Source organism: Arvicanthis niloticus, chromosome 27 (assembly GCF_011762505.2).
Source record: "Arvicanthis niloticus isolate mArvNil1 chromosome 27, mArvNil1.pat.X, whole genome shotgun sequence".
Classification (NCBI taxonomy): Eukaryota; Metazoa; Chordata; class Mammalia; order Rodentia; family Muridae; genus Arvicanthis; species Arvicanthis niloticus.
This window is the reverse complement of record NC_133435.1, coordinates 16,170,905-16,196,754: the sequence shown is the minus strand read 5'-3', so window position 1 is coordinate 16,196,754 and position 25,850 is coordinate 16,170,905. Positions and strand designations below refer to the sequence as shown.

Sequence of the window (25,850 nt, the reverse complement as noted above, 5' to 3'; positions counted from 1 at the left end):
GGATTGAGACACCTTAGGAAAGATGGCTGGTTTCACTTTTAATCCACAGATAAAATGACTATGGAGTAGGTTCAAACAGAGATCAGTCATGTTAGTAAATGAAGTAATGAAAGATTCATTTTCAAGCCATGGCCAAGGCTTATGAAGCCTTGTTCTTATGAGCCTAATTCTCAAAGCTCCCAGTATCTCATTTATTTTTACCTATGATTGTTTTTTTAAAGTCTGTGTGTGTATGTGCTTGCACGCATGTGTGTGTGTGTGTGTGCATGCAAATATGTGTGTGTGTGTGTGTGTGTGTGTGTGTGTGTGTGTGTGTGCCTGCTTTCATGTGGAGGACAGAGGACTACTTTGGGTGCTACCCTCAGGAATGGAGTTCAACTCTTTTGGAGCAGGGTGTCTCCCTGGGCTGGAGCTCATCACTAGGCTAGACTAGCCAGCCCACCCCACCAGGGACCCTCCTGTCTGTACCTCCTCAATGCTGAGATTACAAGCGTGCACTGCTACGCACTGCACTCTGACCAGGGTTCTGGGACATGCCCTCAGGCTCTCAGCCTTCTACACCTCTGTAGCTCCCACTGTAATTCTGTTTATCACTTACAGCTTTGAAGCACACGTGAAAGCCAGAGACCACGCCAAACTCTGGGTTCAACAGCCCACTTGATTAAGTCTGTATGTAAATGTACCCACACATTAGATAGTCTATACTTCTTTGAGCTACATGGTTAAGATCAGCATGTATTGTTAAAAACAAGCAATGTCACTTGACCTACCACAATAAATAATTCATAAGAAACTACAAATGCATTGCTAACTTCAAGGAAAACTATTTATAAATAATAAAATCCCTAAACACTACGGCAACTTATTGACTACGTAACTTACCGCTCCTTGGTACATTTCAACTTCTTTTTCTCCAAAATATGGCATTTGCTTGAAAGGGTTGACAGAGATTAATACAGACCCTATGTATGTCTGAATTTCAATCTGGTTAAGGTCCATTCATCTTGGTAGAAACATGTTTTTCAAAGTCAACAGACAGATGCTGCAGCGCACGCAATGAGCTGCCGGAAGGGAAGGGAGCACACATACGTTGTAAACACCACAAAGGAAAACGCAGTTATTCAATTAGCTCAGGTCTTACTCCTCCCGGGGAACAGTAATGAGACTCATTATCCAGCTGCTGCAAAGAAATCATTAGACACTAAAGCACTCTTTGTAGACTAGTAACATGGAGAGCAAGGAGCCAACAGACCCGGCCAGTTAGCATCCTTCTCCTGAAATGAGATGTATCGGTTCCCTTGGAATTTGTTCTGCTGGGGTAGATGATGAATGTTTTCTTCTCCGTTTAACAAAAAGAGGAAGACTGGGTGGTGCTGGCTCACGCCTTTAATCCCAGCATTCTGAAGGCAGAAGCAGGATTTTTCTGAATTTGAAGCCAGCCTGAGTTCTAGGACAGAATGAGTTCTAGGACAGCCAAGGCTATGCAGAGAAATACTGTCTCAAAAAACAAACAAAAAACAAAAAAACAAAACAAAACAAAACAAAAAAAAAACAAAAAAACAATACAGACAGAAAGACAGACGGACAGAGAGACAGACAGACAGAGGGACCCGGAAGCTTAGGGGAAAGGGGAGGAACCAATGTTTTCCCAAGGGTTCTAATTCTCAAAGTCTCATCTCATTTATTTTTACCCATTTACATTCTGAGAAGAGAATAATCTCATACAGGTGAGGTTTAGAGAAGAAAGGTCTTATTTAGGGATCCAGGAAGGCTTCTTCCAGAGGAAGTATGTGCTGGATTTAAAGTTTTTCTGTATAACTAAAAAACAAAAATAATTTTTAAAAATTATTTTCTGTGGACTGGGATGGGTCCACAGCACTTGTGCGGCAGCCGGAGGACAGCCTTCTGGAGCTGGTCCTCCCTCCCACCTTGTTGAGGGAGGGTCTCTCTTGTGGTTTCTGCTGTGCTCTTGTTTTGTATGTGCGTTCAGCCTTGAGTTTTGTTTGTTGTTTTCTTTCAAGACAGGGTTTCCTTACGTGGCTCTGGCTGTTCTGGAATTAGCTCTGCGGCCTTGAACTCACAGAGATCCTCCTGCCTCTGTCTCCTGAGTGCTGTGATACAAGGTGTGTGCCAACACTACCTGGCTGCATTCAGCTTTTTATGTGGGTTCCAGGAATCAAACTCAGGTCATCAAACTTTGCAAACACTTTTACCCAGGGAGCCCTCTCTTCAGCTTCTCTAAAAGTCTCGATTTGTATACGTGTGTTTGAAATCGTTTTAATTGAAGAAAGTTGTGCATGCACGTATGTGTGCCTATCTGGAAGATATATGTGTGTGTGTGTAGCACATGCACACATTTGTGTGGGAGTGTGTCTGTGTACCTGAGGAAGCCAGAGGAGGATGCTGGGTGTCTTCCTCTATAGACCTCTGCCTATTCCCTTGAGGCAGGGTCTCTAACTGCCTCTGGAGCTAGACTGGCAGACAGCTAACGCCAGCAGCCCTATCTCTGCCCTAAGTGCTGCTGTTACAGGCTTGCACAGCCACAGCCAGCTTTCCTCACAGATGCTAGGGGATTTGAACTCAGGTCCTCATGCTTGCATAGCAAGCACTCTTGTCCTAACCCAGTTTTATACATCTTAATGCATCCAAGTAAGGGGAGTGTTATTAGATTGCCCAATCCCTTTTTCATTTAACAATCAACTTTTTTTGTTGTTGTTGTTGGTTGTTTACAATACACCAGGCACTTTTAGATGTTGGGAATCCATCAGTGAACAAAGATAGCAAATTAAACATCTTGTTCCCATGGAGGAAAGAAAATCATTAAAAAAAAAAAAAAGCCCCATTCCCCCAACCCCACCATTGGCTTTCTGTTGTTTTTCTTCTTTTTGAGGCACTGTCTCTTGCTGTCTTTTAGGCTGGTCTCCTCCATCTTTTGGATTCATGTGATTTTCCTGCTGTATCTTCCCAACTGGGGTCTACAGGTGTGTACAACTATGCTTCACTCAAAATTGTTCAACTAATTATTGAATTAGAAATATCTTCATTTTACAGAGATCATTAAAACTAAGTTTACTTACAAATAAATAGTTTTAAATAGAAAAAGATATAAAACTGTGAGATTTCCTCCCAGTTTCCAGGGAGCCGTGTCTATAATTGGGATATATAACAGACAGCTGGCTCAGATGGCTTGGATCCCAAGCCCTGTAGGTTGTCATGTGTCCTTTGAGCCCAGAAGCTTCTCTGGGTCCCCAACCTGGCTTCTGACACAAGCATATTTTTGTCAAGTGTCCTCTAAGACCCCATGTCTGAGGGTGGACTGGTGATATAAAGTGTGACAAGGGAGGGGAGAACAGCCAAAGAGCCCAGGAGTAAACTCACCGTGCCATTGAAAGATAGCAAGCAGATAAATTACTTCCAACAGAGGTCACTATTGATATAAAAGTGTCTTTCATGGGGAAAAGACCCCAAATACTTTAGCCATGGGGAGGAAGCTCAATTGGGAACTACACCTGGCTACCACGCCTTCCCTGTTACCTTTTTTTTGTTGTTGTTGTTTTGAGATAGGGTTTCTCTTTATAGCCCTGGCTGTCCTGGAACTCACTCTGTAGACCAGGCTGGCCTCGAACTCAGAAATCCACCTGCCTCTGCCTCCCAAGATTAAAGGCGTGCGCCACCACTGCCCGGCCCCTGTTACATTTTTTGATGGATGTTGTGCACCCTGATTTGATGATGCTTTCTCTGTCTGCTGCTATTTGTTCTTTTAGTTGGATGTTTCACCTAGGAGACACTCCACCCTGCCTAGGAGTCTCTCAAACAAGAACTCCAGCCGATTGCTTTAATGAAGCTTCCCCGGCTGATTTCTGCTGGGTGTTCTGAGTACTTGGTGATGTCTGTCTGTCTTTCTGTCTGTCTGTTTGTCTGTCTGTCTGCCTATTTATCTGTCTATTTATCAATTATTTTCCATCTGCCTATCTACCTATTTTCCATCTGCCCATTTATCTGTCTGTCTGTCTGTCTGTCTATCTATCTATCCCCTTCATTATTTTACTCTCACTTGCTACATACCTAATAACTTCACTCACTCAAAACTGAAAGCATGGCTAGTATAGATCATTTTCCAGACTGTACAGAACATCACACCCCTAAGCTGTGGTTAATGGATGGAGGGAGATAAAGCAAGACTTAATTAACAACCTTGCTATGGAAATAAATGAAGGAACGAGTGAATGGCAATCAGCACTCAGCTGCTATTCCCTCAACTCACACTCTAAGACACACGTGTCATCACATATTGACATCTCTGAAATAATAATGCAGGTAAGAATTTTAACCTTCGATGAGATGCAAAATTAGGAATATATAGATAGTATAAATATAAATGGCTGTGTCATATAATTTTAACACACACACAGAGTACAGAATGACTCGATTGTCTTTCGACTTCATTTGTTACTGACGAGAAAGTCCTTCCACGTTGGAAAATAAAGATGACTTAATAGTAGAGAAAAGGAGGTGATGAAGTTTTTTTTTTTTAATTACTTAATTGTTTAAGAGATGAAAGGTATCTGTGATACTGTCACCAACACTTCATAATTAGTGACAGAACTGAATGAACACAGACACATTTTGTGGTACATACACAGCAATCCCGTGGTTCTAGTTAGGCAAGCTCTCTCTAAGAAAAGAAAACTTAAAATCTGCTCACAGACACAGGCCAGGAAGAGGCAGGTCAACTTCCCCATCCAGGCAGGCCAGCTCCAGAGTCCAAACTCTTGATCAAAAAGAAACAAGAGACAGGAATACAGTTTGGCTGGAGAAGCACTTCCCTAGCAAAAATACTGGGTTCTGTCCCCAGTACCAACATAAACCAGGTACAGGGTACATGCCTGAGATTTTAGGACTCAGGAGGCAGAGACAGAATCAGAAGTTCAAGGCTATCCTCAGCCGAGTTGAGGGTCAGCCTGAGCTAGAGACTTTATTGGCTGGCTGGGAATGAGTGTAGTCTTTCTGTAACTAGCAAGTACTGCCATTGCTATTGTTAGTTGACTTGTCAGAGAAGCAAATAAGAATACAAATGACCTCATTAAACTTAGACATCATGGAAGCAATGAAAACGTTTAGATCATAGGTATTCCTAGAGTAATATTTGGGATACACTTGTACTAAAAAGTGGCATGCTTGGCCAAGACTGACATGTAAGAGGGTCTCCCTGTTTTGCTTACCTATCAATCTTAAATTAGCAGGGCAAGGATTCACAGAGGATGGGGGTGTTCTGCAGCCTCTTCTGACTTAGAGTCAGGAGGCTTTGTCTACTCTAAAATCCATCTTAGAGGACTGGAGAGACGGCCTAGTAGTTAAGAGCACTGGCTGCTCTTCCAGAGGACCTGGGTTCAATTCTCAACACCCACACTGCAGCTCACAACTGCCTGTAATTCCAGTTCCTAGAATCCAAGTTCCTTCTCAGGCATCAAGCATGCATGTGGGTTCACAAATGCAGAAAACGCCCATACACACAAATTAAAATATAATAGAATTTATCTTTGTAGGATCTTTGGGTTTTTTTTTTTTTTTTTTTTTGGTTTTTTGTTTGTTTGTTTGTTTGTTTGTTTAGATTTGGTAGGAATCTAATAACCAAAACTAAAGGGACAGGTTTATCTTTCTTCTGGATTCTCTTGCTCAACGGCTATAACTAGTCCTAGGATAAAAGCAATGTGAAGGCTGCAAGATGTCTACTCTGAGGAAAAACAAACATGGGAAGACATACATGATCCCTCCACAGAGGACTATGCCTCTTCCCTTCACAGGAAATACTGGACACATTGGTCACTGTCACAGGAGGATAAAGGGCTGCCCTGAGGATAGGGCCAAAGGCCCCCTTCCCCCTCCCCCAAAGCTCTCGGCTGCCTAATAAATAGAGCACAGGTGAGTATGGGTAGAAAATGGAGCCGGTGTTGTTTTATTGTGTTCTATAAACATCCTTTTAAAGACTGTTCTAGGCCCAGAACAGTGACCCAGGTAAGCATGAAGGGGATGTCCTAGCTTCTCCCCCAATTGCCTGGCAGGGTCCCCAAGAGCATCATTATTTGATAGGGCGGATGAAAAACAAGGTTTGGTTTGAGATGGTCGATGCGTCCTGATTCCACACTAAGTACCCACAAACTTGCCAGCTTCAGAACTGACCGGAAACAAGTTATTCCAAGGAAACAAAGTCAGTTACTTCACTGTGTATCTAAACAATTTCACCCTTTCCATCTGGCTAGGTCTTTAGAGACCTCAACTAATACCCAGAGGGCTCAGGGCCTGGTGGGGGCAGAGATCCAGGGAAGTCCCTCAGCACTGCCTCCCACAGCTAATACATAATTCAGGTGTGCCTCTGGGGACACTGTCAGGGCCATTATCTCTACACACATAATCCTCCACTGTGAAGGTGTGGCTTACGGATAATTTTCAAACTGCAGGTAGATATGAAGCTATGATACCAAATAAAACGAAAGTGGGGGAGGGGCATCTCATTTCCTAGATAACGAGAGGTAAGAGGAGCCAGGCAGATCTTTAACTGATTGGTTCCCAGATGTTTGTCCAGGCTTCTGTGAATGCTCACTAACCTGCAGCACAAATGACATGGGAAATAAAAAAGAACAACACATTGAATTTTTCATGAGGCTCAATTCAGGGCTGTCGAGATGACTCAGCGGGTCCACACCACCCCTAATGACCTGGGTTTCGTCTCTGTAACCCACATAAAGGTGGCAGGAGAGAGTCAACTCCTGAAAGTTGTCCTCTGACTTCTGGACCCTGTGTCCCTCCCCCAACAATAAAATAATAGATTTAACAAATCAAGTTCAATTCATCTGGTATAAGAGACTATTCTTTGAGGGGAGGGGGTGTCTGGAGAGATGGCTCAGCAGTTAAGAGCACTGACTGCTCTTCCAGAAGTCCTGAGTTCAATTCCCAGCAACCACATGGTGGCTCACAACCATCTGTAATGGGATCCAGTGCCCTCTTCTGGTTGTCTGAAGAGAGCAATAGTGTGCTCATATACATAAAATAAATAAATAAATCAACAGAAAAGAGACTATTCTTTGGATTTAGACAATTTCCTTTTGATACACGTAGTGTAAAACACTCTTTTCTGGAACGCGGAGGGAATGCACTTCTGTCTATTTGGTTTATTTTTATTCCTTATTTTTAAGGATTTGCTTTTACTTATGTCTATGTGTGCTTGTATGCATATAATAGGGTGGCCATGAAGGCCAGAAGAGGGTACTTGATTCCCCAGAGCTGGAATCAGAAGCAGCTGTGACTGAGCCCCTAATGTAGGTGCTGGAAACTCTGGTCCTCTTGACGAGCGGCAAGCATTCCTAACTACCGAGCCATCTCTCTGGCCTATCGTTGAGTATTTTCTGTGACAGGTTTTCCTGTATCCTTGCCTGACCTACAGTGTAGCCGAGGGTGCTGTTGAAGGGCTGATCCTTGGGACTCCATCTCTTAGGGAGACAGTACTTGGCTTTTGTGATTGTGGGGGATCGAACCCAGGGTTTCATGCATGCTAGGGAGGCATAGTCAGGCTAGTCTCCAAGTGAGACACATGGTCAGCCCATGTTGCTTTGAATATCAAACAAAGCTAAGAGCTTTGCACTATTGAACGTGATGACAGCATGCAGCGATAAGCCAACCCCCACTGCATATTTTACTGGAAAGTAAAGGAGGAGGGGGGAACACTGTCCAAAGTCATATATTTGGGGACAGTCTGAGCCAGAACTCAAGTCCTTGGCTCCAGTCACAAGACTAATGTCTTACCCAGCATGCTGTCCACTCTGTGTGAACTGTCTGCCTAGGGCCAAGCTTCACTCTGAATGGCTAAGAGCTCACTGCCTCTTGCAACTGTTGGTCTGGCAGGGCAGCCTGAGCTCCTCATTGAAGGATTTAAAATGCCAAGCACGTTTGAGTGTGGCCTTTGAGGAAAAATAGTTTAGAGACAGTTGGAGTAGATGAGTGTGAAAAGCTTCACACGGGAATTCTCAGGCGAGCGGCTGGAATGGACCGACAACAGAGTGCCGCTGCAGCCCTTTTCTTTCTAAATTCCAGAACTTTCTTCCCTCACACACTTCAGAAAGTAGTCGTTAGCAGGGTGGCAGCTGTCTTCATGAATGGATGGCAAACCCATCCTTCCTTCCTTAGGGGATAAATAGCTCAAAATGCAGGCATTATTGGTCGGACAACGTCAGCATGTTCTAAGTGGGTTTTGTTTCCTAATGGAGAACAAAGCAACTGTGCTTGGCCTGCATGCATTAGTCACTGATTGCCCTTCGTGCTGACCTACAATACAAAACAGTGCTGGTATTATGGGCAGGAGGTATCTATATTGCCTTAACTAACACAGAAGAAACAAAGAAAGAAAAACAAAGAAAGAAATCATCTTTTATTACAGGAATGCTATGCTGTGGGTTATCTCTTAAGCAGTGAAGCAGACTGTGATCACTATGTAGGGAGAAAGGGGGGGGGCAGTATGTTATAAGCATCGCTCAGCATCAGCATCAGCATCAGCGTTGCCAGGCCTCCTCTGAGCTGAAAGTGACTCCCTCCCACCTGCCAAAAGAAAGCCCATTTCTGTCGAGTGGGTAGCGATGTCTAAATCATAAAGTCATTAGTGGTCGAGTGGCTCGCTTCCTTGGGAGAACACACCATTAGTCAGTTATTGACTCAAAAGCATTCACTAACCTCACCCCCTGCCTCGTTGAGTCATTAAAAAATTTTGCTGTCTGAATTTAAAAAGGCTTGAGAGTCGACAGATTTTTTTCAGTGAACACTTAATACAACACATCTCTTGCCAAGAACTGTGCGGCGTGGGGGGCAAAAAAAAAAAAAAAAAACTGCACGAGGAGGCTGATACACTATTGTTACACAGCAAGAAAGCACATATGTGTGAGTATATGCTTGGGGGGAATAAAGCTATATACTCAGAGGATCATGGGAAATCACTCTGGCAGCAGGATTTCTGCTGGTTTTAGTATCTTTCCCTTTTTGAGGATGCATTGTATAAGTCATGTTAAATGATCATATACTGCTTTAAAAGGCTCCTGCAATTTTTTTTTCCCCTGTCTGCAGGAAGCTTCTGGAGTCTTACAAGTCAACAGACCAATGAGGAGCAAGCTGTCTGGGTTGAGGTTGGACTACCTTTAGGCAGCTGCAGCCACCAGTGTCTTCGTCTCCTCTTATTCAGCAGACCCACAGTTTTCCTGGGAAACAGCGTGGTGGGTACTAATGCTTGTTGTGAAAACGAGATGACCTGAGTTCAAATCCCCAGTGTACACATTAAAGCCCGGCATGACTGCACATGCCTGTAACCCCAGCACTGGGGAGGGAGAGACAGGTCCATGTCAGGAGCTCCCTGGCTAACCAGCCTGGCCAAATCAGTGAGCTTCAGGTTCAGTGAGAGAGAGAGAGACACTGCCTCAAGAACCAAGATGGAGAGCAAGAGAGGAAGACACCCCCATGTCCTCCTCTGGCCTCCATATACACACATAAGGGTGTATGGCACATACTAAACACATATGAGACACACAGAAAACAGGTTAGTGGGGAAAAAAATCACCATTCTCTTTAAATAATGCAAACTTTTGATCTTACATTTAAAACAGTTTCTGGAGCTGGGCTGTATGTACCTCAGCTGATAGAAGCCAGGCAGTCCCGACCCTCAATCCACAATAGCTCTTTCCAGCCTTATCTATGTGTCTCTGTGTGCCGTGGGGTCACACACCTAACACTCGTGGATAATGCTAGATCCAGATGAAATAAACGGATTTCAGTTTGTGTGACCAGAGGAGAAACTGAAAGTACACACACCTGCTCCCATACAGTTAAATTAAGGGGAGCAGAGCAAGTTGGTAGTGCAAAGGTTCCAGGGAAATGTCAGCTTAAAAATGATGATGGACAGGACCTGTCTGTAAACTGCAGGCCGCTGCTAATCAAGAGGATGATGTCTACTCTAATTTAACAACAATGTAATATTGTGCCAGGCAGTGGTGGCGCATGCCTTTCATCCTAGCACTTGGGAAGCAGAGGCCAGCCTGGTCTACAGAGAGAGTTTCAGGTCACCCAGGGCTACACAGAGAAATATTGTCTCAAAACACTAAACCAAACAAACAGACAAACAAAAAAGGTACTAGAGAGTGCATTTGCCAAATTGCCATGTGACAGTTTGAGCTGAGTGGCTCCTCACTCCCTCTTCAGACCCAAGGATGTCATTGTCAAGCTATTCTAAAATGGCCTGTTCTGGGTCAGGTGGACCCCTGGCTCTGTCAAGGGACTTGGCGGAGGGAGATCAGCAAGCAGCTAAGGGCATTAAAAACATTGTGCCCTTGAGAACTATTAAAAAGTAAACTATTTCCAACCTAACTATTGCTTATCCCACAGTGTAAAAATACCTGCAGCAGAACCAAGAGGCTGGAGGCTCAGCCACAAGAAGCTCAGAAACTCCAGGCCGATGGCTTCAACGGCCCCAGGTGGTTTCTGCTGCAGGTTTGTAAGCTCCCAATCGGATATTATCATTCGGTTACTATTTGTTGTTGTTTTTAACTTGGGAATCTCACCCAAGGGAAGAACTGCTCCACGGTGTCTCTCTCTATCGGGAACTCCAATAGACTGCCTCCATGTGGTCTCCCGTCACCATCTGCTAGATGTGGCTAACTCTCAGTTTGCTGATGTTGCCTTTTTTTTTTTTTTTTTTTTGCTAATGACGCTAAGAATGTTGCTTTTCTCTGCCTTGTGCTATTCAGTTTTCTACTTTTGCTTGTTACATACTTAATAAACTAATTCAAAAACAAAACAAAAAAAAACGAAAGGAGAAGGAAAGAAAAAAAAAAAAAAAAAAGAAGAAAAGAAAAAAGGAGCTATTGTAGATAATTCTCTGGCCAGACTGTACAGAACAAATACGCATGTCAAAATTGATCACAGAGCCGGGCAGTGGTTGCCCACATCTTTAATTCCAGCACTTGGGAGGCAGAGGCAGGCGGATTTGAATTTGAGGCCAGCCTGGTCTAGAGAGAAACCCTGTCTCGGGAAAAAAAAAAAAAAAAGATTAGAGATTTTTAAATGGTCATACCACATATCCAAGTATGGGGAGGTAACAGACATGTTAAATAGCCTTATTTAATTATTCTATAATGTCCACATATATTGAAACATCCCACCGTGTCCCAAAAATATTTCTAGGGACTAGAGAGATGGCTCAGTGGTTAAAAGGTTGTACTGTTCTTGCAGAGGACCAGAGTTTTGACCCTCATGTACACATACATGTACACATACATGTACACATGCACATAGTTACATAATTAGAAAATAAAAATAAAACAACTTGCTTGGGCATGATGGTGTAAGCTTCTAATCCAAGCACTCAGGAGGCAGGAGCAGGTCCAGCCTGGTCTACACAGTGAGTTCCAGGCCACCCGGGATAAATAATGAGATCCTCAAAACTAAAACCTTTAAAAATATATGAACAACTTGTTGTCCATTACAAATTTAAATGATGCTATTATAATGGTCAACAAATCCATATATTTTTTTTTAGTATTAAAAGCAGGGCATTAGGGATTTAATTGCACAAATACTTGGAGAAAATTCCTTTTGTGGCAAATAAAAAAAAGAGCATGGTACTGATTCTAATGGTACCTTGAAATAACGAGCACTGCAATCTGAGTATCTAGTGAGTTAAATACTGAAACGCAAGAGTGATGGGTGGGCAGCCAAGGCAGCCTGTAAAAGTATGGCCACCTAGGTTTCCGTGCTTCTGATAGTCAAGTAAGCATTGGAAATAATAATAATAAAAAAAGAAGCCCCTAGTGAGAAAACTTCCCCAGGCATTCTGGGTGAAATCCAAGATGCATATTATGTCATAAGGCACCCATGTTTCCTAGACTCTGGGGTCACCGTGGCATCAGTGTTAAGCATTATGATGCTGATGTACAGATAACACAAACCTTTCATGGCTGTGACTAATTCAGGTGACAATTTCTCTAATGTACTGCTGTCCCAAAGAAAAGTCCTGACTGCTAGCTGAACACCCCCGCCTAACACAGTTCTTTCTCATCACGAAGTCAACATACATTTCCATGAGGTTTGCTTTCTGTGTTTTTAAAAGCCCTATTATAAAACACCATCTGGCAGATTAACGGGGAAACACGCCAGGCATTTTCAATAGCCAATCATCCCTTATCGGGTTTCCTTCAGTAGATATAAAGGTTCAGAAAAACTGGGGAGGTAGCTTCTCTGTTCATGAGGTGATCTCTGCAAACCTTCCAAGTCTGAACTGAAAAGTCTCTACCATGTTATCAGGACAACACCCACAGAGCAGAGAAGGACTTTGTCCAGGACAGGCAGAGGCCTTAGACATAGAACACATGCTCCTATAACTTAAAGGAACACTGTGGCGGAGCTGCACTTCGGTTTCGTGAAATGTCAGGAAAACATTCGACTCTTGCCTTTGCCCTTGGAAGTTCGGCACTCATTGTGAAAGCAAAACTACTGAGAGCCAATGGTATCAGCTCTGATTTCCTGGGCAGAGAACCACGGTACTGTGGAACAGCCTTATCCAGGAGCTGTGAAAAGGACAGGATAAAGGATACAAAAATATAGTCATCCATGTATCTCTTCTTCAGGTTCTCTACAATGGAGCTCTCTGTGATCTTGGAGAGTAGTACCATGTCATCCACACCACTATGCTTGACGTTGTGACTCTGCCAATGGTACCGGTAGGCACCTTTGCTGCCCTGGAGACAAAAACACAAAATGGGTTAAAATAGCTCACATTCTCCTGGAGTTTTCACACACACACACACACACACACAGAGGCCCGCCCACCCACTTGCATATGTATATATTATAATATACACATATCTTCCCAAGTAAAATGCATTAAAGCACAGCAAAGATTTTGAGTTTCAACCTTGCTACCTATAGATAAGTGGGGAAGAGTCACCATGGTCTAATGTACTACTGAAACAATATTTTCTTGTTGATTTGTTCATTTCAGACAGGGTCTTATGTAGCCCAAGATAGTGTGAACTCAATTTGGAGCCAAGGATGACTTTGGCTTGTGATCCTCTTGTCTAACCTTAAGGGTGTTGAGATTATAGGCATGCACCAACAAACTTGGTTTGTGCATGTGACAGGGTCCATCTACAGCGCCCAACACAGAGGGCCATCTGCGGTGTCCAACATGGAGGACTGACCAAAATCTGTTTCTTTAATTTGCCAGTGAAGTAAAAATTAAGCAAAAACTTGACATTTCAAAGTGTAGAATTGAATCCAGAAGTGATGAGCGTGTGCACTGCCTACAGTTAGGTCACACTGCCACCTTCTCAAGTCATCTGAGTTACTTTTCCTTCTGAAACTTCTTGATAGCCATTCATACTGGCCATCTACATTTTTTTCAAGATATGCCAAACTGGATGTCAGGCCCCACTACTCCAGCCAGGAATCTTACAGAATAGCTTGTGCATGGTCACAGAACATGCTGTGTTTGGTGGGACCTTCTCTCATCCTGGGCTCATTCCTTGAACCAGTGAGGCCGTGGCCCTGGTATGCATTAGGGCTTTTTATCTCTGCAGTAAGAGAGGTCTCTGAAGACTCTGGGCTGCGGGGCTTCCTCTCACGTGGCATTGCTATAGCAGGGTGCCCATACATCCAGCATGTCTTGGGGTTGGTGGGAGGAAGCACCTTAACTGGCTGCATTTGGGGGCTTCCATCCATTGAAGGACACCCAGCAGTGACGGACAGTGATTCTCATATCACTAACAGTTAATACACAGACACATACGAAATTGAGCATTGTGGTCCATCCCTGTAATCACGGCACCAAAGAGGCTGAGGGAGGAGGACTGTAAGATCCAGACATGTCTGGGATGTATAGCAAGACTGTCTCAAATAGTAAATAAATAAATACAAAATAAACATACAAAATGTATGCAAAAAGGGCATGGGGCACTTTACCCTAGGACACGCTAAAGCAATGGCCTTTGAAACAGATATCAAACATTTGAATTTTCCAGAGAAATTAGAAGAAAGGCATTTACTTTCATGTATACTCATCAGGGCAAAAAACTCCACAAACAAACAGAAAAAGAAAAGGAAAGAAACTTGAATACACGTGTAATCCTGACAAGAGAAAAGATTCTAGAGTATTGTCATTTGCTAACAACACTTCACGTGCCTTCACGGAGGTGCTATGTGTGACAGACCAAGCATGGCTCAGCCCTGTCCCCACTGTGTAAACTCTTAACTTGAAGGAGTTTCAACAAAGCAGAGAAAAGTTGTAGACAAGGATATCCAGAAAGGCCAGCTGCTCAGACAGTGAAATTAGCACAGACAGAAAAACACAAGATGGAAGCCACATTAACTTCCTCACAGGGAGAATATATGAAGTTGCTTTGTGCTGTCTGAGGAGAACACAGATGCCTTGCTAAAAGTGAAGCCCAAGAGGTTCAGAGGGAAAAGCAATCCTCAAAACCCAGCCAAGAGGAAAGTCACCACACGCCAGGGCTTCAAGCTGTTGAGAAAGGTTCTAGAAGGTTTACCACCCATGCTGTCTAGTGGAGGGAAACTGTCTATAGGATATATTTGGCTTTCCCAGAACCACATACAACATCAATTCTGCAAAATTACCTCAAACGTCACCACGCCCCCTTCCTCTGTGGCAAGCACAGAGAGGGAAGGCACTGCCCACAGCTTGACTCACAGGGCTCCCATCGTAAGCCCAGAGCTTTCTTCCAACCAGGCAGAGCCCAGGGTACTCCTCCCTGGCTCTCTGCACCCGTCTCCAACACACACACACACACACACACACACACACACACACACACAGCCAAAAAATGTTATTTATTTTCCTTTTGAAAAATGTAAACACAATTGAGGAAACTAGAAAGCCATGATGAGTGGCTATTTAATGTCTACAAGAGACAAGGGACAGGGGAGGCTGGTGCCATCGGATATGTGGGCATGTGGATCCCTATGTCATGTGGGCAGTCATGGGGTTCACTGGCTCTTTGCCATCTCACAGTCCTGCCTGCTGTCTCAGAGTCTGATTTCTCCTCCTGATGTAAAAACAAAAAACAAAAAAAACAAAAAAAACAAAACAAAACAATGCTCCCTGCTGAGGCTGTGTGTCCTTGTTGCAGATATTAATATCAAAAATTGTCACCTGTCTTCAAATTCACTATGTAGCTGAGAATGACCTTGAACTTCCAACCTTCCTGTCTCTACCTCCTGGGTTCTGGGATTCTAGGCATGAGCCACCATGCCTGGCTTCTGCAGTGCTGGGGATGGAACCCAGAGCTTCCTGCATGCTAGGCAAACACACCACCAACCCAGCTACAAGCCCTGTGGCTCATGTTCTTTTTTCTCACTTTCCACACTTCTCTCTGGAACGCAAACCAAGAGTGGTTGCTACAAGCAAACCCAGCTTACAGTGTTTGTTGCGTGGCGGTATTTGTTATGTTTTACTTTACAATGGTACTAAAGTGATACACATTTAGAACAAAATTATTCTTCCAACTCTGATGTTTTCCTAGACTTGATAGTAATACGAAAACAGTCACAGCTCCAAGCACTCTTGCCCTCACAAGGGTAACTAACTGTTCTGCATCACCTCTCTCCCCCATGACCCAGCAGAGCAACATTGTGTGCCTGAGCCGAGCTGTCAGCAAGCATTTCAATTTAAGAGATTTTTCAACTTCATACACACTATGACACCGTCTCGGACGGAGACAGTCCCAGTGGCCTTGTGACCAGTCCGTTCATCATTCCCTGACAAGAGAGGGACTCACACTGCCACACCACCTCCAGGGAGGAAGCTGCGAAGGCAACAAGTGAAGCAGGTTCACTTTTCAGGCCCGCCCAAACATGGCTCCTTCCCACTGCCTTCCCAGTAACGCACAGGGCTTTACTCCTGAGTATCAAGACTCAAATGGCAACAGGACACCAGATTGTATCTGGGTGGAGTTCCTCATTAAAAAAACATCATCAGGGCTGAGAGACAAATCAGGAGTTAGGAGCACTTGCGGCTCTTGAAAATTCCCAGCACCCGCAGGGCGGCTCACAAGTCTCTAACTCCAGTTCTGTGAAATCTGGCGCCCTCTTCTGGTCTCCACAAGCATAGGTACATATTTTGTACATAAACATACATGCAGGCAAAAGATTCATGCACATAAAATACAATTTAAAAAATCTTTTCTACAGAAGACACACTATTTTCACTAATGACTACTCAGCATCAGAGACTGAAACACTGAATTGCTTTTAACTGAACAACTTTTCTATTTCTGATTGGCCATGAATCTGTGTGTGTGTATGTGTGATCATGTGTGTCTGTACACACGTGTGTAATTATTTCCATTTCTCTTTTCCCGACAATCCAGGCAACAATGACTGCATATGTGAATTCCTTCACAGCCAGCCCCAACACTGTGAATTATCTTGTAAAATTGTGAGGCGTCTTCTCAGCTTCCTTTTCCTTTCCTTCCCAACCCACCACAAAAAGACAATTGGGCACAAAGATGAGACAGAAAACATGCTTCCAGGAGAGGAAATATCACAAGAATGATTAGAATACAGCAACACCGATGTCTGAAGAACCCAGCAAGAGATCTGCTCCTTTGTATGTTAACCTCAAAATTTAATTTATAAAAATGAAAATTTTAATTTAAAAACTTTTTAAAAATCAGATAAGATAAAGGTAGAGAGAACAGAGGGGAGACAGGGAGGACAGCACCCTGGATTAGAGGAAGCTGCCCCAGCTAGGCTGGAGGAGGTGAGTAGAAGTCAGTAGGCAGAGCCAGGGCTGAGCAGGGAAGACCCAAAAGCAATAATGTGCCCAGGGATGCGTGGACCTCAGCATCCAGCAGGGTTTAAAGGTAAGTAAGATACTGTATAGGAGACAACTCAGGTTAATGGCAAAGGCTGTTGGAATCAGGGAGTGCCGGTCATCTCACACACACACACACACACACACACACACACACGCGCACGCACAGCATTTATGGCCCTCTAAGGAGAGCCAGTGGGCTGACAGTTGCCCTAGGACACCAACTACTGACTTGGAAGTGTGAGGAAGTGCCAGGGAAATCCCCCTGACCAGATGTTCACGCTTCCCCTTTTTTCTTTCCGCCTACTCCTGGCTGGATGGTAGCAGCCTGGCACATTTGGGTGGGATGCAAGGGCAAAACTTCCCTATGGTGTCACCCTTCCTATGCTCTAAGAGACCTTCCTTCCCCCCACCTCCCCTCTGGAATATCTCCTTTTGTCTCTGTCTCCCTAAAGAGCCAGTCTTTAAGCAAAAAGGATACAGAGTAAGGAGATGGAGAGGGTGTATATAGCAGTGAGAACTGGTAGCCCTGAAACTATCAGCAGTTATGGGATTCTCCTGTCAGATAGGCCTCAAGTAGAAACTTGGACCCATGTTAGTTTCTAATGATCATTCAGCGTGAGAAAAAGCAGTCAATTCATATGAAGGTTCTGGAAAGTAGGGTATGTCTATACCCATCTGATAGCTTAGTTCAGGGGGATTGATGCCCCCAGACATTGGCTCTCTCACCAGGAGAAGGGAAAGGCTATGGGGCCGGAGCTTTAAGCACCAGCCCCCTCTCTTTCTGTGTGTGTGTCTGTGTGTGTGTTTACCAGGGTGGGGACCAGGAGAGCAAAAGTGAGTCAGCAGGCGCACACAGGCAGCATTATCCTCTCTGGTGTTTCACACACCCCGGGGTGGCTCTGGCTCCATGGCTCTGCAAACTCTGGCTTACCCACTTCATCAGGGGAGGAGGAGCCCTTCACCCGCAATGCCCTTCAGAGGCCAAGAAAAGGGATGCTGTTAAATGTATCTGGAAACACAACAGGCCCAGTGTCGGGATAGATGGAAGACTAAAAATATACCTACAGACTCCCAAACAATATTTTTAGGGACCAATCTAAAAATTGGTATCAGAATTTCAGAAACTAGTCAACTAAATAAAAAAATTCATATCCTATTTGATCTGGCAATTTTATCTGGAGTTTACTTTAAGATACATATCTGCAAGCCAGGAATGGTGGCATATACCTTTAATCCTGGCATTTGGGAAGCAGAAGCAGGTGGATCTCTTTGAATTCAAGGCCAGCCTGGTCTATAAAGCAAATTCCAAGAGTGCCAGGTCTGCACAGACAAACCCATGTTGAAAACACACACACACACACACACACACACACACACACACACACACACACACACACACACGGAGCTGGAGAGATGGCTCAGTGGTTAGGAGCACTCACTGCTCTTGCAGAGGACCTTGGTTTGGTTCCCAGCACCCATATAGCTGCTTATAACCATCTACAATTGTAGTTTTAGGGAATCTGGTGCCCTCTTCTGGTCTCCATGGGCATCAGACCCTTATTCAATGCACTTACATACATGCAGCCAAAATACTTATATACATAAAATTAAAAAAAAAATTTAAAAACTTCTTTTAAAAAGCATTATTTTGGGTGGCTGGAGAGATGGCTCAGCAGTTAAGAGCACTGACTGCTCTTCTAGAGGTTCTGAGTTTAATTCCTAGCAGTCATATGGTGGGCTCACAACCATTTATACTGAGATCTGATGCCCTCTTCTGGTATGTCCGAAAACAGCTACAGTGTACTCATATACATTAAAATTTGAAAAAACAAAAAACATTATTTTGGTGATTCCTTTAATGCCACGCTATGTAGAAATAGCTTTAAAAAAATTTTTTTAAAAATAAGAACTATGCATACAAAGGTTTAAAATATACATAAAAGCTGGGGCGAGAGCTTAGTAGTTACAGCATTTGCCAAGTTATACAAGGACCTGCATGCATTTGACTTCCCAGAACCCACGTAAAAGTTGGGCACAGTAGCACATATATGTCAGTAATCCCAGAATTCCTATGGAGAAAAAGGAATCTGAGACAGGAGAATTTCCAAAAGTTGGTGGGCCAGCTAGGCTGATGCTATGCCAAGAAGAATGACAATAGAGACACCTTCTCACACGAGGAGGAAGATGCTGAAGTTGTCTTCTGACCTACACACACACACACACACACACACACACACACACACATTGTGCACATCCATCTTGCTTGCTGCAGTGTCCACACACAGATTTGCCGCAGCCCTCTATTGGGTCAATCCCACCTGTTTCTGACAGTTATGGGAGTGCCGGTGCTTACGCTCTGTATCCCAGAAGTCTTTTCCTTTCTGTGGAGTCTCAAATGGGAAGATCTCCCCCCCTCCCGCCCCCCCCCCCATGCTTTAGTTTTAAGTGGGAATTCTGTTCATCTCTCGATTCTTTGCACTTTCCAAAACAGCTTCCTTCAAGAATTACCAGCATGGTTCTGACCCATTTCTCTCTCAACCTCTAGAAAAGGAAGGCTAGCTCCTGCCCTCCTGGTCCTCATCAAAAGTCTCATTTGTCTTCCTTGTCCCTTATCTAGAACTGGTTTAAACAATCCCACATATTCTGGGTGCCCAGGACCACAAGTTCTCATAATGTAACAACTCAGGAAGCCAGGGCTACCTGAAGACCCTCAGGTTACCCAGGGTGTAAGCCCCAAGCTGAGAAACTGTGTTGAGGATCCCCTTAGGAGTAGGACAGGAAATCAGGGAACTGTCTATCGTTTCAGAGCCAAAACCCTGGAAGCTGTGCTTCACACAGCAGCTGGCCTTGTATCTAATCCTAGCAAGGCCTCCCTGTCTTGCTTCTGCCCTCTTTTAATTGCTTTCTCCTAGCTCTGTGTGTCTGTGTTGGAATCACTGAGTCACAGTGTCCCCTGTTTCTCTGGCAAGCTCCTCCCTACTCCCTCCTACGCCTGCCTGTAAACTCCTGTCCCATCAGCCAGGCTGCCCTCTTTGGGAACCCCACCCCCGCCCCATGTGACAGCAGTGTGCCACCTGGCTCCCAGAAGTATGTTCTATTCATCATCTATCCAAGACCTAGTACAATGACTGATACATTTGTGGGGGCCTCACACATACTTGTTGAATGAATGATATAGAAGCCACTACCTCACTGGCTGTAAACTGTGTTCTTTCATTAGTATAAAAACGCCATGAGATATTTCTACTCAGGGAGAAGCATGCATAACATAGAGAGAATTGGTGCAGAGCCCCAAAGCTCGGAACTCACAGAATAGCCTTGTTCAACATGGCCTCCAACAAGACCAAGCTCCATAGTGTGGAGTCAGTCTTCAGAGGACATCTGTCCCCTGAGGTGTCCCCAGCAGCCAGGATGCAGGTCAGTGTTTGACACACAGTACTATGTGTCAACCAGTACAAGTTGAGTGGATACAGGATGACTAATGAACCTGTATGTGTTGGTTCACACCTGTAATCCCAGTACTCAGGAGGCTGGGCTAGGAAGATCATTCAAGTTTGAGGCCAACCTGGGCTACTCTGTGAGACCTGTCTCTTTTGCTCATCTCAGGATATCTTAGCTACATAGTTACCACACTGTAGCAGCTACTGGGAGGATGAATGGGGACTTTGAGCCCGGAGGCTTCACCAAGAGGTTTCCAAAGTTGACCTACTTGTCTTCAACCTCAGGAAGTCAACACGGAAAAAGCATTCTCCTCACAGATATCCCTTCTCCCTGGCTTTTTGAAGCACATAGCCAAGGCTGGCCTCAAACCTGCTATACAGCCAAGGCTGTCCTTGAACTCCTGGTCCTCCGGAGTTTGAAAATTATAGGTATGCACCACTACACCCAGCGTGGCCATCCTTCTCTTAACTCTTCAGTCTACCCAAGGGTAATAGCCAGACTTTAGTTGGGGAAAGTACGTTTCCAGCTACAAATCAAAATGAACTGGGTGGCTGTAATCTGCACACATGGCAAATGTGTGTTTAACCCTCACCTCTATCTTCTAATCAAACTAGGGATGGACTGGTCACCCAATGGCAGGCTTTGTCTCCTTAGCTGAAGCTCTAGGTAGTGTTCCTCAGATAACCCAGTGCTCCTCAGAAAGTACCCCACCGTTCCTGCCTGCATTCAAGTACAAAAGTCTCAGGTGAGTCAGGTGGGTGGAACATGTCTGGACCAATCAGCTTGAGCACAGGATCTCACTCACATACAAGTTGGGCAAGGCCAGTTCCACATAAGATTATTCTTCACAATGAGGAAACTACACATATTCAAATGTGACTTGGGTTGGGCACCTCCTTGACAAGGCTGTCACTAACAAGAGTCACAAGGGAAAGCCCCACTTCACTCCATGTCCTAATCCTTGGTTAGAAATGGATCATTCGGAGTTTGTCCACTGGCCTCCTTATGTGTGTGCACGGTGGTGTGTACACACACACACACACACACACACACTGAGATTGTCATCTCAGTCTTTTCAAACTATTTCGCCCTTTCTGCCCTGTCTCTCTGAATTTCTTATTAAATTTTTTTTTTATCTTGGAGCCAGTGAGACAACACCGTGTAAAGCTTGCTACCCAACCTTACAACCTGAGTATGGTGCAAGGTGAGATCAGACTCCAGCAGGCTGTCCGCTCACACCCCTTACATCCCACTCCCAACACAGAACTAAAGAAATGCAGCAATAAATATCTTTTAAAAAAAAAAAAAAAAAAAAAAAAAAAGCAAGCACCGGGCGGTGGTGGCACATGCCTTTAATCCCAGCACTTGGGAGGCAGAGGCAGGCGGATTTCTGAGTTCGAGGCCAGCCTGGTCTACAGAGTTCCAGGATAGCCAGGACTATACAGAGAAACCCTGTCTCGAAAAAAACCAGAAAAAAAAAAAAAAAGAAAAGAAAAAGAAATGGATTATTCCTGAGGTGAGCACAGCTAAGTAAGCGGTTTCTCTAATTGACTGCTGAGACCAAAGTCATCAGGCAGGCAAGCTGAAGAAGCAAGGGAAGACCGGCTTCCCATGGCTCTTGTTCGTGCCACTGACTGAAACAGAAGCAAAACCAGAAGGTAAATGAATGATTTCTACATAAACTCTGGACCCCAGCAGTTCCTAAATGTACTGTTATTCTGAGAGAACGAATCTATCAGTAGAGTGTGTTATCAACATGACCAGCAGCCTCTCTCTGCTGGGGGTGGGGGGTCAGGGAGCGCTCAGTTTATAGAGTGTCCGTCTAGCATGCACACAGCCCTGGGTTTGACCCCAAGCACCACTTAAGCCAAGTGTGGTGGAGCATGGTGCATGGTCTGTAGCATACTGGTACCTCCCTGTACTTGGGAGGTGAAGGCAGGGGATCAGAAGTTCAAGGTCATCGTCAGCTACATATCAAGTTTGAGGCCAGCCTGGGTTATCTAAAAATCCTGTAGTCTCTGTCTCTTTGTCTGTCTGTCTGTCTGTCTGTCTGTCTCTCTCTCTCTCTCTCTCTCTCTCTCTCTTTCTCTCTCTCTCTCTGTGTGTGTGTGTGTGTGTATGTGTGTGTGTCTCCCTCCCATCTTTCTCCTTTTTTATATTGACTGCAAAAAAATGTTTTACTTATGCAAAATGGGAGTAGAGGTGTGGTAAACAACTACTTACACCTATCTTTTTTAAATATTATTTTACTTTTGTGTATTTTACTTTTCTGAAAAATTGTGTGGGCATAGGTCAATGAGGACTCGACTGGGAAAAGAGCTTTTAGAAGTGTGGTGGGATTTTTTTTCTTGCCTATTCTTTGAATACACACACACACACACACACATACACACTCGGGGGAGGGGGGTCAGATACATGCGTGTGGAGGTTGATGTCAGGTGACTTCCAAGCCATTCACCACCTTATTCTTTGAGACATGGTTACTCGGTAAACCTGGAGCTTGCAGAATGGTTAGACTAGCTGACTAACAAGCAAGGCTCAGGGATCCTCCTGCCTCCATCTCCCCAGTGGTGGGATTACAAGGCATGCAGTGTGCTGATTTTATGTAGATGCTAGATCTGAACTCAGGTTCCTGTGTCTTCATAGCAAGCATTTTACCAACTGAGCAATCTCCTCTACCCACCTACAGTTTTGAAAAGCTAACACAGAGCACTACAAGAACACAAACCATGGGGTGCCTGGCCTAGTTGGTACATCTACAACATGCCCAAGGGTCACAAAATAGCTCCAGAAGGGGGCCAGACCATTGGTTAAAAGCCAGCAGATCAGAATGCCTGTGGAGATAGTGTTTCCTATACACGACAGGGAAAATGCATCCCTGAGTCTCAACAATAAGGGTGCCTAAACAAGACCTGCCAGAGAGGCTAGGAGAGATTTCACAAGGCATCAGTCCTAGATGGAGAGCTACTGCCAATCAAGGTTGCTGAGAGAAAGAGAGAGAATACGTTTTCTCCAAAGACGAGTTCTTTGCTGACGGGATCTCCAATCCCAAGTGGTCGGACCTAAACACATACAAGCAACACTAAATGTATATTAAATGTATATTTAGTAGGTATATATGGATGCATGTGTATGTGTGAGTGTGTAATTGAAGAAAAAGTTTTGAATGTGAGAGGGAGTGGGTAGGGTTATGGGAAGAGCTGGGTTAAGAGGAGGGAGGGGCAGAAACGGTGTAAATACAGTACTCATGTATGAAATTCCCAAAAAAGTAATAAAAGAAAAAAAAGAACAGTAACATGCTTGTATATCACAGGCCTCCTGGGGGTGCTGCGTCAGGATGTGCTAACTGGAGCAAGGCTCTCAGTGATGAACGGCCTCTGGGAGTGACGGAAGCTTTGTGGCGGCGGCACACTGCTATGACACGCTGGCTATGGTGTAGTAAGTCCGGGAGAAGAGCTGAGCTGAAGAACAAGGTTACCTGGGCACCACTGACTCACACAGCTAAACCAAACCCAGGAGCAAGCAATCCCTGTTTCTGACAGGAATGTAGAGGGCTCCTCGGGATGCCTGATCTCTGCTCCAGTAAATACAGTCCTTTCGAACCATACAGGCCTCATTCTCAGAACCCTTCAGGTACTAGGGGAAAGTGCTTACCGGATCAGAGAGATTCTGGACTACAGTGGTGATGGCTGACAGGGTTGTGGAGATGCAGGAACCTAGCAGATTAGCGGTTCTGATTAGTGTTAGGAGCCACAGGCAAGCCCTTTTCTCTCCACTCATTATCTGATGGGAGAGCTCAGGCCCTTTCCTGTCTTTTTCATTTATGACTCACACCTAGAAAGGGATAAACGTGGGCTTGGGGCTCAAGGAACTTTGAAGACGTATAGGGGGGAGCGGGGCAAGAAATGTCAAAAATGTGCGTGATGAAATTAAAAGCCCCAGTGTACAACCAGAAGGCAGATGGCTATCTTCTGATGCCTTTGTTAAGGGCTATCTCACAGAAGCTACACCCAAGTTGCAAGTCCAGTCTGAAAGAGGCAGTGTGCTGTGGCCAGAGGTTGGAGAGGTTGCAGGGCCTGTGGAGCAACAAGCAGAGACCCGTCCATTCTTGACGGGCTCCGAAGGGGCTCTTGCTAGGGGCACACACCCCAACTCAGTGTCTAGAGTGCTAACCACTGCAGGCAGGGCAGAGCCACAGACACACTCCCAATTCAGTAAGCAAGTTCTGGTAGTAGCTTTACAAGAACACTGATTTGGATGATCCGGCCCGGTGAGCTAATCCTGAATTCCGAGTGAGCTAATCACAGTGTGATTCTGTGGTGGCCACACAAAGGTGTCAAGGTTTAAGTGTAGGCAACTACACATGATCCAAACTGGAAAGGAAGGTATGAACTGTTACACAGAGAAGAAGAAACACCCTCTTCAAGGAGGAAGTGTTCTGACTACAGAGGCTTACAACTAAACACTGAAGAAAGCCAGAGGTTTCAAGATCTACAGTAAAAAACAGCCCCTGGGCAGGTTACACAACCTCTCCACCTTACAGACACTATGCCTGGTTTCTTTCTGTCATGCTGGGGATTGAACCCCAGGGCTTGAGGGAGGCTAAGCATGCCTTCTCAGAACCCAATTAAACCACCAGCCCGGGGCAGAACGCTGTGTGCACATATGCAGATGCATATTAGATATGTGTGCAGGTGCTCGAAAAGGCCAGAGGTCAGCCTCGTGTGACGTCCATCAGGTGCTATTCGCTTTGGTTTTGAAGCAGCGTCTCTCTCATTGCAGCCAGAACCTCGTGATTAGGTTAGAATGTCTGGCAAGCAAGCCCCAGGAATCCTTTTGTCCTGTCTCATTATTGTTGAGATCACAATTGTGTCCCACATTCCTGGCTTTTTATGTAGATGATAAAGATCAAATATCTTTATAAAAAAGGCTTTCGATTGTCTGGCAATTAATTCACCCACTAAGCCATCTTCCAAGGCTCCCAAATATTTATATATTCGTATTCAAAACCCTACAATTTTGACTCTACTTAGAAAGTGTCGTCTCCATTAGCTATCCAGTCCGAAGCTCTTCACAGACAAGGAAGGAATCTGGGGCCACTGAGATGACCCATCAGATCCACAGAACTGTTTCTGGAGGAATCAGGACCAGAATTTGACTTGACTCCCTGGCACTCAGACTGGGTGAGAACCCTGGTACCCATCCACAGAATCAAGATTGGAGGAGCTTAACTTCTTCCTAGTTTATTTGTTGAGGCAAGCTCTCATGGTCGCCCTGAACAGAAATGGTTTGGAACTTTCTACGTGGACCAGGCTGCTCTCGAACTCTCAGAGACCTGTCTCCTGGGTGATGGGATCAAAGGCAGGGCTCCACAACCGCCTCTCCTTATTATTATTGTTATTATTATTTTAAAGAATATCATGAAATGTCACTCGTGTAAACAGCACATCTGGATCATCTCCACCCCAGCTCCTCCTTCTACGCTCTTCCCGGTTTCTTAATGTGAACTAGACAGATAACACATCCTAATACAGCCTTTCAGTGGGTG

The 25,850-nt window shown here is 44.6% G+C and overlaps 1 protein-coding gene across 1 annotated transcript in view; it reads right to left on the bottom strand.

The window, feature by feature from the left end:
- The window catches only part of Myo1e (myosin IE), a 191,202-nt gene that overhangs the window by 101,384 nt on the left and 63,968 nt on the right, over positions 1–25,850 (bottom strand). Inside the window, exons 2-3 of the mRNA XM_076926187.1 lie at positions 12,624–12,767; positions 883–972 (exon numbers count right to left, since the gene is read on the bottom strand). Of these exons, the coding sequence (XP_076782302.1) occupies positions 883–972; positions 12,624–12,767 (234 nt within the window). The remainder of the gene's footprint in view (positions 1–882; positions 973–12,623; positions 12,768–25,850) is intronic.